This window comes from Narcine bancroftii, chromosome 2, assembly GCF_036971445.1.
Source record: "Narcine bancroftii isolate sNarBan1 chromosome 2, sNarBan1.hap1, whole genome shotgun sequence".
NCBI classification, from domain to species: domain Eukaryota; kingdom Metazoa; phylum Chordata; class Chondrichthyes; order Torpediniformes; family Narcinidae; genus Narcine; species Narcine bancroftii.
Window position 1 is genome coordinate 148,272,945 of NC_091470.1, and position 13,050 is coordinate 148,285,994.

Genomic DNA, 13,050 nt, shown 5'->3' on the forward strand with positions numbered 1-13,050 from the left:
ATGAGACTGCAAGTGCTCCCACACTTGCCTCGACTACATCTCTTCACACCCTGTCGTCTGTAAGGATTCTATTCCTTTCTCTCAGTTCTTCTGTCTCTATCGGATCTGCTCCCAGGATGAGATCTTCCATAAGAGATCATCCAAGATTCCACCTTCCTCTTAAAATGTGGCTTCCTCTCTACTTTCATCATCACCCCTTACCCACATCTCCTCCATCTGCCTAACCCCCTCCACCTCTAGTCACAACAAGGACAGGATTCTCTTTGCCCTCACCTACCACGCCACCAGCCTCTGCACACAACATAATGTCCTCTACCAATTTCCACCACCTACAATGTAATGCCACCACCAGTCACTTCTCCTCTCCGCCTTCCCTCTGTGACTCGTCCTCTTGTCGCTTCCCACTATCCACCCCTTTGGTAACTACCCCTGAGACCAGAGGAAATGTTACACTTGCGCTCCTCCCTCACCCCCATTCGGTCCTTCCAAGTGAAGCAACATTTGTGAATCTGCATCTGGTGCTTCCGTTGTGGCTTCCTCTTCATCCGGGAGACTGAATGCAGACAGGGAGTTCATTTAGTTGAGCACGTTCACTCTGCAATAGCAGGGATGTCCTGGTGGTCAACCATTTCACTTTGGTACCCCACTCCCACGCCAACATGTCTGACCAAGGGATCATGCATTGCCAAACTGAGGCCACCCATAACTTGGAGGAACAATACCTCATATTCTGTCTGGGCACTCTCCAACCAGATGGTATTTACGTTGACTTCTCCAGTATCCTTGAGCCCCTTACCCTTCACGTCTCCTTCTCTTCCCCATCCCTCTGTCTCTTTTCCTCCAGTTCCCCTCCTCTTCCCTCGCCCTATCCTTTTGTTCTCTTCTGCCCATCCATATCCTGCCTGTAGGCTTGTACTCCTCCCCCTGCCCCTCCCCCCACCTTTTACATAGGCTCCTGCCTGCTTTTTGCTCTACCTTTTTGAAGGGTTCGATCCAGAAATGTTAGTTATGTATCTTTGCCACATAAAAAAATTGTTGTGTGACCTGCTGAGTTTCTCCAGCACTTTTGTACATTAACTTACAATCACAGTGTCTACAGAGTTCCTTGTTTAAATTCGTTATCTTCTACTTACCGGAGGTCCATTCAAGAATTTGACAACAGCAGGAAAGGAACTGTCCTTGAATCTGGTGCCGGTGTTTTCAAGCTTGCATCTTCTCGACAGGAGAAGGGAGGAGAGAGGTGACTATGGTGGGATGTGATATGTTGGCTGCTGCAAGGTAAAAAATAATGTCACGTGTATCATGAGCTTATGCTGTTACTTAAACATTGAATAGAAAGTCTCTTTAACACATTTAAAATTTTATCCTCAGGAGCTTCATAAGATGGGTCAATGAATGAAGGAGCTCTGGAGGCAGGAGTCTAGAAGATTGGAAGAATGAGATTAATTGGATTGACCTTCCAAAGGCTGGCACAAGAACAATGTGCCAATTAGCCTCATTACACTGCAGAGTCTGCAGATGAGATCCGTCCACTAGGAGAGCCAAATCGTGTCTGTGTAAAATAAAAGATTAAAGAAAATAAGACTGCTAAGAAATGTAATACTGGGGAACTGTCCTTCTGGAGACCATGGAAAACCACTCAAAGGAAATGAACTGTTTGTCACATCGGACAGCTTTACTTATCAACTTGGCAGTAGGTTTATTAAAAGATGAATACTGTTACACAACTCAGCATCAGCCGCTGTCAGCCGACTAGTGGTAAATTATCCATCCCATTTATCAGAGTTGGCCCTAAATCTGGTTAAGGCTGTAGTCATCCTAGCATTAGCCATTCACTATTTGTCTGATACTGACTAGTTGGAACAGATTGGCCCTATTTTGTTCCCTCTGCCTGTCTTACTGGGTACCAATTCAATGAGCAAAATATTTCTCCTCATTTTCCCATCCTGCGATTGAGCAATGAGACCACACCTTAAATATTGTGTGCAGTTTTTTAATAAATTATTTTTTAATTCTTTTCAATTTAAACATACAGCATGGTAACAGGTCCTACTGGCCCACGAGCCCATACTGCCCAATTAATCTACAACCCCCATATGTTTTGAAAGGTGAGAAGGAACCGGAGGAAACCCATGCAGACACAAGGGAAATGTACAAACTCCTTCCAGACAACAGCAGATTCAAAACCATGTGGCTGGCACTGTAACATCCTTGTGATAACTGTGCCACCCAACTGAGGAAGAATAAAATCGTGACGAGGCTGGTAGTTTTGGATGTAGGAAGGATGTTCCTGATGGTAGGAAATTGCTGAACCAGCCTGAGGATATGGGGTAAGCTACTCAGGACTGGCGCTATGGGTTAAGCAACTCGGGACTGAAATAAGATATTTGTTCATCCACAGGTTGGTGAACCTGCAAAATTCAAATCCATGGAAGGTAGTTAAAGCAAATTTTAAAATAAATTCAGGAGAGAGTTAAATGTAATTCTTAAGGTTGAAGTGATGAATGGATTGCAGGAAGAAAGAGGGTACTGAATGTAAATGATCACCCATACTCATCTTGAATTGTGGATGGCTGACTCCTGTTTTCTTTGTTTATATGGGTCCAGCAAATGTCAGCCCTAGGTGAATGATAGGACACTAATCACTGAGAGAGAAAATTTTGGATTTAATCTCTAAGTCTAGATCCACTCCAAAAATTGAAGATCAAAATCTTGACCAGCACTTCTTGTGCTCTGTTCAGAGAATCTCACAGATTCTACCTTCAGTTCAGATTTTAAACTGGACAGTTGGAGATGAAAGATACCATTTGGAATGCAGCTCTTCCTAATGTTCTGGGCCTATTTATTCCACAAAACCCCCGCAAAAAAGTATGAACGTGCCATTATCGCATTCCATTTTGTGATCCATTTTCCCACTATAACAGAGACTCCATTTCAGGAACACCTCGTTGGCTTTAGGGCACCATGAGAGACATTATATGAACATTTATAGGGCTGAAGGAGACTATTTATGACATTTTTGAAATTAATTGTAAATTCCACATCCTCTCGGACTTGGCAAACTCCTTTTAATAACTATTTAGGGTGTTGGGCCCTGCCTTCTTTCAATAGCCCGATGAGTGAAGATATTTCTCCTCTTTTCCCATCCAAATCTAAAGGTGAATGAATGAACATAAAGTTTATTGCTATATACATAAATACAAAAACAAATTAAATGAGATTCTTTCTTGCTGCAGCTTTCTAAGTACATAAAGTATACTTACCCCAATTTAAGTGTAATTAATGTATAAGGTGAGAAAAAAGATAATAGGATGAATTAATTTTTAAAAAATTTAGACATAAAGCATGGTAACAGGCCATTCTGACCCACAACCCTGTGCCTAAATACCCCAATTAACCTATATCCCCTGTGTGATTTGAAGGGTGGGAGGAAACCCATGCAGACATGGGGAGAACACACAAACTCCTTACATTCAGCAGTGGATTTGAACCCAGGTTATTGGCACTGGTAATAGAGTTGCGCTAACCCCTACACTAGCCATATTGAACCAAAAGGTCTATGTCCATGCTGCAGAGTTCTGTGGTTCGATAGGATAGAAAAGGAAATTAAGTAAATGAGATTCACAGTAAAAGTAGACTTCAGTTTATTGGCTCACATACCAGTGTGTGTAATGTTTACTTACTGTCATTCACAAGCTTCAAAAATATTGCCAACCGTATGACATTTTTGGTACTTTCTTTGATAGAAATGAGGAACCGTGTGCACTTCCCTGGTTATTAAACTAAATAAAAGGAAGGAACGATTAGGACTAGTGATTGTAAATGAGCTTCAGCAGTGTATGTGCCACGTACTCAGATTAGATGGACCGATCACATCCATTCATTATCTCACATACAACAACTTTCTTCCCTTCACCTTATGGGAAAATTTAAATCAAATAGAGAATGAAGGTGGATGACAGAAAGTGTTCAGTTCTGTTGTTTCAAGTTAAAAACTAAGCTTGGAGCCTCATTCTCATCTTTGGAGTGATTTTGACATTTCAGAATATTGCGAGAAGAAAATTTTGAGCAAGGATTGAATTTTGTCCCGAACCCATCGGAGTCCAGATGAACTTGTCATGTTAGGATCGTAACTTTGATGTGAATGAGAAACAAAGTGCCATGATTTGCTTCATCTCCTTATTGTGCTGAGAGGTACGATTTGAATAATATACGCTTCAGTGTATGGGATTAGCGGAGGGGCCCTTGAAATAAGGTTTGAATAATTTATTGGTCAATGCGAGCAATTGCTGGAAAGATGCTTTCCCAAGGGTGACATTCAATGATAGAAAAACCCAACTATATTAGGTACCACAGATGTTACTTTAAAACATTTAAAACAGAGGAAGAATCCTGACAAATAATAATGGTGTTACTTTAGAATTAACTGTCCATTTGTGAGTATGTTCTCACTGATTTTTGTCCTTGTAATTAATCATTTAACTTGACTCGTATTGTTTGTATATTGTGGGAAACCTGCTTTCTGCACAGCAAGAACTCGTAGTGTCCTTAGCAACGGAGCCTGTTTCAACAAGGGTCTGGCCTCCATAGCAACATTGTGAATATAAGAAATAGAAGCTGGAGTAGGCCATTCATTCCCTCTTGCCTGCTCTGTTATTCAATAAGATTGAGGCTAATCTTTAATCTCCACATTACTTTCATTCATGAAGCCTATATCTTTTGTTTCCCTTAATAATTTCAACAGGAGACCAATCTCTAGAAAAACACAAAATTCTTTTGGAACAAGGGTCTGATCTCTACAGCAGCAAACTCCTGTTACACTCGTGTCTGGTCTCCAGGGAAAGACTATATCTTGTTTCTACAGAAAACTCACCTGTTGCAACAGCAAATTGCTCTCCACAGCCACAACTGACCCTGTTGGATAATGGATTTGGTCTTCAGAGTAAAATAGCTTTGTGACAAAGACTGCCTTGTAGTAAAGTGGTTCTTGTCTCCACAATAAAACTGTGCCATGTTTCAACATGGATTCACTTCCCACCACAACACTGAGTCCCACGGGAACAGGGATCTAGTCTTCAAACAAGAAAGTTCTCCTTTGCAACAGTCCTGTTTCCACAGTTAACATGATGCTCTCTTGCAACACTGAGCCTGCTGCATTGGGATCCTGCATGTCCCATATTAAATCATCTAATATAACTAAATAAAAACCCAGAATCGTCTGAAATATATGACTAGATCCTTGGTCCTAAAGACCTTTATTTTTGTCCTGGTTCTTGAATGTAATTGAACTAATAAATCTTAATTTTTCAGCTCATACAAAATGTGTTTTGATTATATTCCAAGAATCCAGTACAAAATGGTTCATCTTAATTCATTTTCCAATATATTTAGCTGCACTTAAGTAATTATTTAAAGTTCTGAAAGGAAGAAAAGTTTTGCTCAATAATTTATTTCTGTGCCCTTCAGTCAATAATTCATTAGAATTGAATTCACAATCAAATACAAACTCATTAGTATTTGTTTAAAAGAGCTTTTGACTTAAGTTTGAAATAAACATTTCAGCCAAATTTAAAATTACAAAAATACTTCAGGCCACAATTTCTTTTTCCACCATCAGTTTCATGACTTCATATCTGAAGGTTCTGATAGTTCCTGGAATTTTACTTGTCCTAGTTGCTGCCTTATGCGACCCTTCCTCGAGAGTGGCAGATCACCAGCTGAATAGATACCAATGGTCACAACCTCTGGATTAATCATAGAAACGTTTGAAAATAATAATCAGAATTCTGAATCAGAATTTATTGTCATGAACGCATCACAAAATTTGTTGTTTTGGGGCAGCATCACAGTGCAAACATTTTTATAAACCGCATTTCAAAATAACTAAAAATAGTGCAAGAAAGAGAAAAAAGAGAAAGCAAGGTCATATTCATGGTTCATTGTTCATTCAGAAATCTGATGGCAGTGGAGAAGAGGCTGTCTTTGTGCTCCTGTACCTTTTACCTGATGGTAGAAGAATCAAGAGGGCATGAAGAGCAGGGAAAACCCATTTGGCACCTCAAACCTGTCCTATTATTCAAAATGATAATGGCTGATTATCCAGATTCATTACAATGATTTTTCCACGCATCCCTTGATGTCTTTAGAAATATATCCACCTCCATCTTGAATAAAATGATTAGTTCATCTATCTTCTCTGATAGTGAATTCCACAGGTTCAGTACTCTTTAGGTAAATATATTCCTTTTTACCTTGTACATTAATGATTTGGATTATGGGATGAATGGCTTTGTGGCCAAGTTTGCAGATGATATGAAGGTAGGTGGTGGCGCAGGTAGTAACGAGGAAACGGGGAGGCTACTGAAGGCTACACAGATTAGGAGAATGGGTAGAGAAGTGGCAAGCGAGATGGAAAGAAAGTGTACTTTGGTAGAATAAATGTACAGTCAGACTATTTTTTAGGTGGGAAGAAAATTGAAAATTCCCAGATGCAAGGGACCTAGATATCCTCTTGCAGGTGCCTGAAGGTAAACTTGTAAGTTGAGTCTTTGGTGAAGAAGGCAAATGCAATGGTGGCATTCATTTCATGAGGAAAAGAATTATAAGAGCAGGAATGTGATGTCGAAGCTTTATAAGGCACTGATGAGACCTCATTTGGAGTATTGTGAGCAGTTTTATGCTCCTTATTTAAGAAAGGACATGCTGATGTTGGAGAAAGTTCAGAGGAGGTTCACAAGGATGATTCTGGGAATGAAAGGCTTATATGAGAAGTGTTGACAGTTCTTGGCCTGTTCCATTGGAATTTCGGAGAATGAGGGGGGATCTTATTGAGACATTTTGAATGTTGAAAGGCATGGAATAGATGTAGAAAGGTTGTTTCCCATGATGGCAGAGTAAGACAAGAGGGCAAAACTTCAAGATTGAAAGGCATCCACTTAGAACAGAGATGCGGAGGAATTTCTTTAACCAAAGGGTGGTAAATCTGTAGGATTTGTTACTCTGGTGGTTGTGGAGGCCAAGTCATTCAGTGTATTTAAGGCAGATATTGATAGATTCTTGATTCACATCAAAGATATGGAGTGAAGGCCAGGCAGAAGGGCTGAGTTGGAAAATGGATCTGCTGATGCTTAAATGATGGGGCAGACTTGATGGGCTGAATAGTCTATTATTCTATTCTTATTTCTTATGGTCTTATTCTGGACTTCCCCAGTATCAGGAATATTTTTCTTGATCTAATATGTCCAGTCCTGTCCAAAATAACCAGAAATGAATGATTCTGCAGCAATACTGTGACTGTACTAGATTCAATTTGAGCTAATTGAACAGGATCTAATTCTTCCAAAATGTTGGAAATAAGTGAGAGCCTTTTCACCTTCATGCTAATTGTGAAGTGAAAATTCAGTGCCAAGATTCATACTGGGCCAGAAACAAATTCAAGGGAGATTTTGCACAGCTTGATTCCAGTGTCAGCTCTGAGACCAACATCTGAATCAGGCCCACAAGCCCATGCTGCCCAATTCACCCCAATTAACCTACAACCTCCGATATATTTTGAAGGGTGGGGTGGAAACTGGAGCTTCTGGTGGAAACCTACATAGACATGGGGAGAATGTACAAACTACTTACAAACAGTGCCGAATTCGAACGCACTGACGCTGTAACACCGTTGTGCTAACCACTACACTAACTGTGCCATCCTATAGGTTTTATTACAGCTCTCTCTCTATCCTAGCTCCAGAATTATTGTTACACACCTCCTTTTTGCAGAAGGCAAAAGCCCAGCTATGAATGTGAGGCCTCCTTTCAAAAGAACTTACTCACACCACCCAGCACCCTTCTTCATGACCAACTTATAGTTGACCAAGTAAGAACGAATGTCCAAGCCAAAGTTCTCTCAGTTCTGTTTGGTATGAGTTGCAATGGTATGTTAAAGATAGAATGGATGAAGTTATTCATGGGCATCTGGTTTTGTTGGGATGAATAATTCATGAAGTAATCAGTTTTCTTTTGCACTTTCAAATAACTTTTGATAAAGTTCCGCGTGACTTTTGCCACAGGAGTTAAGCGCCTTGGGATCCCTGTCTGTTTGACTGTTAAACTGGTGGATGACAGTAAATTCATTCAACCAACTGAGTTATTGTGCCCGCAGCACTAGCATCACTAGGGGGTTGTGGACCACACCAGATGACGAGAGGGGGTGTCACCAAAATGGCGTGGTTTCAACTCCACGCATTATAAGCACAGCTGTTTCTCTATTACATTGGAGGGAGGGGGGGAGTGTGACATTGGCGCACGGAGGAGGTTCCTGGCAGGTATGCAGGTGTGGCACCCACTCTCATCTCCCCACCCCTCTGCTGGGCGAGTTCTCAAACGTAAGTTTGTGTCCCCCCCCCCCCCCCCACTGCCGTTACCCTAACCCCTTTCCCGATTAGACTTGTTCTGACACCAACTCTGAGTAAATTGTATCAAGCCTTCTGAACAACAATATTTGAAATTTATATATGTGGGCAGACACATTGAAGGTGAAAAGGAAAAAATATATTGCAAATAGTACAAAAAAGAAAGTATTGACTAATTCATGGAGAAAGGGGATGAATGGCAGGATTGAAACAACTGCAGATGATGGTACCATCAAACCAACACCCTCTTTGCCTTACATCTCTTCAAACAGCATGATTTTGCCTTAGTGTAGCTCTGAATACTTATCCATCCTTTTATACTTCACATCTTTTTGTTTCTCTTGTGACATATTGTGTTAATTTAATTTATGCTTATTGTTTGTTAGTGTGCTTTATATACCTGTGTACCTGCAGCAAGCAAGAATTCCATTGCATCTATACTAAGATATATGATAATAATCTCCTCATCATCATCTCCCTCATCTACCTAGGTTTAGCTGCTGCAGATGAAGCACCTCTTACACTCACCTGCCCATTCCACTCCCCTCTTAATTCCCTGTAATTGTGAGGGACAGGTTTTCAGTAGTGACCCGCTGGTTTATACTAATGACCAACAGACATGTAACATAGTGGAGCAACAAAGTGAAGGCATTATGTGATCACCTACCACTAGGAGCAACTACGAGGCAAATCCTTTATAAAACCACCTGTTTCAGTCAGGTCTCTTTTAATAGAATACAGGAGTTAAGCACCCTAACAATATTGAATTTTCACCCTTAACGTGCCAATCGAACTCCAATACGCAAACTGTGCATGTGCCAACCAAAGACTCGTGCAATCACACAGGAATCAAGATGGCCGCACCCAGCCTATGGACCCTGGGATGCCGACTAACAAGGTAAGTACAAACATTTTGGCTCTTACATGCCCTGTATCCCCGTTATAGTTTGTCAAATACAATGTAATCTCTGTAAATTTTATATTTTTTTAAACAAATTTTTGGTCATATGTGTGGATAGACGAAAGCCACATGGGTTGCAAGTTGGGAGTACCTGTATTGTTGGGTGTATTTAACACAGAGATTGATAGTTATCTGAATGCTCAGGGTATCAAAGGTAGCGGGGAGAAAGCAGGAGAATGGGGCTGAGTGGGAGAAAGGATCAGCTCAGGATAGAATGGTGGAGTGGACTATTTCTGGCCTACTTCGGCTCCTATATCATATGGTCTATTACTTTTCTTGCCTACATCACAAGCTATTTTCAGTTCTTAAGTAATGAGTTGGCTGTTTGAAACATTCAAATTATTTGCTTTGCAAATAAAAACTATCCTTCTATTCATGAGAGCTGCTCGCTCAGAGTTCTAAGTTAAAAAATGCACACATGTACCTGAAGGAATCTCTTTGAGATGCTGTACATACAAATCAAACTAGTTGGTTCCTAAATCAGACTCGAAAGTACTTTTAAATCAGTATTGATGCCACACTGGAGTTCTGTTCTTGAAGGGCCTTTTTTTTGTTTAATTCTTGTGGAGTTCTATGCAAGTTGGGATGAGAATAAAGCCTGTATCCTGGATGTTTTTTTTCAAAGGTGAAACTTCCTATGGACACTACAAGGAGCAGAACCATAGCCTGAGGAAGGCCTCAGGTCCAATCTATCGGTAATATATCTTTACCTCCTTCCAGCATATCTGTGCTTTAAATACAATCATGTTTTTCATGTTTTACTTTGATCTAAAGGTTGGAGTCTCCAGGCTGTTTTGCCCTTCAGGTTCCATCACGACTGGGTTGTGTTGTGATGGGAGGTGCTCTGGCCACAGGGTAGATTGTGGGCTGAGCAAGTCTATTTATCACCAGGAAACAGCAGCTGAGAGAGCGGAGCACGATGTATCACTCCCACCGTGCTGGTCCCTCTAACTCCACAAAAATGCCATATAATCTCAAGTGAAGACATTTAGTCTATCTCTTCCAACACACCCCATAATTCTCTCCAGCATCATTCCTGACAGCTGTATATCGCTGGCCTAGTTGTGAATGGCTATACTGTGCAACTCAATTTTCAATACAGCAAGACTTGAGATAAAAGAAATGTATTATCCAAGCCAGGTGGCAGGTTTACAGGTTACCCTAATGGCCCCCACTAAGACTTGTTCTGGTGCCAATCCTGATTGCTGCTGAAGTTATGTAAAGCATTAATGCATAACACCATCTGAATAAGCCATTGATATATGCTAAGGTAAGGATTTTAAAAAAATAGCAAGTGAATTAATTTTACATCATATGTATTTTTAATAGATTAAAGAACTCAACTTGAGTGGCTGTTAAAAGATGCACAATTGATTTAAAATTATGTCTTGCTTCCCTGAACGTTTAAATAACATCCAATTATAGTGTTGGACGACTCCTGTGCAGGCAGCTAAGGTCTTCCTGGCTGCCTGCTGCTTACGCTGCCTGAGGGAGGATGCCTGTGTACCTCATTACAGAGGAAGGCCTGTAAGTTTCTGTCAAAAATGCCCATTTCCATGGAAACGGGTGAATGATATTATTTGCATCATGCTGGCCCTGTGCTGATCTTTCTGCAGTATGAGTAAGAATGGACAGGAATGTATTGCTGATGCCTTAGACGTTCCTACAGAACTTCCAATGCCTATTATTTTCCACAGCGTCACAGCCTCACCATTGAACCAGACAATCGAAGGCAGCACTGGTGAATTCGTGTGTGCAGAGCCAGTGGGCAGCGGCGGATCCTACAAACCTGACCTGAACACATCAAAACCAAGGAATATCAGAAGCCTGTGTGGCTGATGCCATTTATTTTATATTTCTCCAACTCCCAGTTTTCGACTCTCCTTGTCTTGACTCTTAATGACAGGAGACAGCATCAATCTGCTGGCTGTTAAGATACTCTGTGCAATGAATGAGAGTAGACTCAATCTGCCAAATATAAATTCAGTTTTCATACCTAGAAGAAGGTCTCAGGCCTAAAACGTTGGTTATATATCTTTACTCCTATGGATGCTGCAAGATCTGCTGAGTTTCTCCAGCATTACAATCACAGCATCTGCAAACATTCGTGTCTCACTGGATTCAGTTTTACACAGCAACACCTTTATAAAACTGCATGTATACTGTTCTATAATTGTAAACATATATAAAATGCACTTTTGCATATTGGTCAGGGCATGCAAGATTATAACTGCACATCTGGCCAATATATCTCATCTGGGTATGCTTGATACTAATCGTGTTATATGGCGAGCTCTCCACTGGCCACCGTGACAGAGGTGCACCAAAGAAAAGGTACAAGGACTGCCTAAAGAAATCTCTTGGTGCCTGCCACATTGACCACCGCCAGTGGGCTGATAACGCCTCAAACCGTGCATCTTGGCGCCTCACAGTTTGGCGGGCAGCAACCTCCTTTGAAGAAGACCGCAGAGCCCACCTCACTGACAAAAGGCAAAGGAGGAAAAACCCAACACCCAACCCCAACCAACCAATTTTCCCCTGCAACCGCTGCAATCGTGTCTGCCTGTCCCGCATCGGACTTGTCAGCCACAAACGAGCCTGCAGCTGACGTGGACTTTTTACCCCCTCCATAAATCTTCGTCCGCGAAGCCAAGCCAAAGAAGAAGAAAAGAAAGTAAATGGTTATCATAATAGCCTCACATGATGAGAAGTGGTAAAAGTGAATGAACAAAAGTGTAAAGGAAAAGGAGAACAGACAAATGAAGCAGAAAGAGAACTTGTGTGAGAGATGTTTAATAACAATCCTTGTTATACTCTCAGCAGTATATTATCCAACGTCATTGAAAGGTGGGGCTTGTCATTTAGATTAGTGAGTGGAAAGTGAGCAGCGCAGGTTGGCAAAAGATGGAATGGGGCAAAATGAAGAAGCAGATGAGTAGAAGAGTCTCTTCATGAGCTGCATCGAAACCATGAAAGTCTCTCAAGGTGTGGAGAGTGTTTCTTTTTATTTGGAGGTGGGGGTGTTAATCGTAATAGCCAAGCTCTTGAGAAGAAGTGAAATTAGGAGATCAAACATATATTGATCTCCATATCTGTACTGGGAAAGGAAGAGGTAGAGTTATGGAATAAAGATGAGCCATGAGGCAGATAAGCAATCAGTTCACGAGGTAATTAGGTGGAGGGCAGGACTCTGTGCAAGGAAGGGATGCCAGAATGGCTGACTCTCATGGCATTCTTATGAAATCAGAACAGGTTCCGCTGACACACACCTATCTAATTGTATCCGTCTTGCAACAGCTGGTTTGTTTCGGATTGATCATTAATTCCAGTTCATTTGTGGCTCCAGCAGCAGAAGGCAGAGATGCAGGTTGATATGGTAGGGTCTTCTGGGTGTCCAGGGTTGGTTGAATTACAACCTCAAAATCTAACCCCTCTCCACTATTAGGAAATGGGGTGATAACCTTTTTGAGTGGGGATTGTCAGCAGTGCACACAACATTCCAGGAATCCTGTGACCATATGTGAATGTTATGCTCGTTCTCCTTTCACAGTAAGCGAAGTGACAGCTTGCTTTGCTGTTTGCTGGAGGATTCATTCATGGGAAATTTTATTAAGATGACTTTCTCCCAAACCAGGTTTTTTTTTGCTGAATCCTTTCTGCCTAGGTGACAAAGTAGATTCCAAATCCTGT

At 41.2% G+C, this 13,050-nt stretch overlaps 1 protein-coding gene and 1 long non-coding RNA gene across 12 annotated transcripts in view; both read left to right on the forward strand.

Annotated features, from left to right (window-relative positions):
- Window positions 1-5,321, forward strand: part of acot7 (acyl-CoA thioesterase 7) — a 199,935-nt gene extending 194,614 nt beyond the window's left edge. For 5 of the 11 annotated variants that reach the window (XM_069918506.1, XM_069918507.1, XM_069918512.1 and 2 more), the window contains 2 exons: window positions 1,139-1,278; window positions 1,372-5,321. In XM_069918506.1, the coding sequence (XP_069774607.1) occupies window positions 1,139-1,244 (106 nt within the window). In that variant the 3' untranslated portion in view covers window positions 1,245-1,278; window positions 1,372-5,321. Of the gene's footprint in view, window positions 1-1,138; window positions 1,279-1,371 lie in introns of those variants that run through there. The other 6 variants (XR_011351686.1, XR_011351687.1, XR_011351689.1 and 3 more) reach the window with 6 other exon arrangements.
- A 3,038-nt stretch (window positions 5,322-8,359) lies between these two features.
- Window positions 8,360-11,724, forward strand: LOC138752472 (uncharacterized). Its single transcript, XR_011350673.1, has 3 exons — window positions 8,360-9,297; window positions 9,986-10,055; window positions 11,058-11,724. It is a non-coding gene; the product is annotated as an uncharacterized lncRNA (long non-coding RNA).
- Window positions 11,725-13,050: the final 1,326 nt, after the last annotated feature.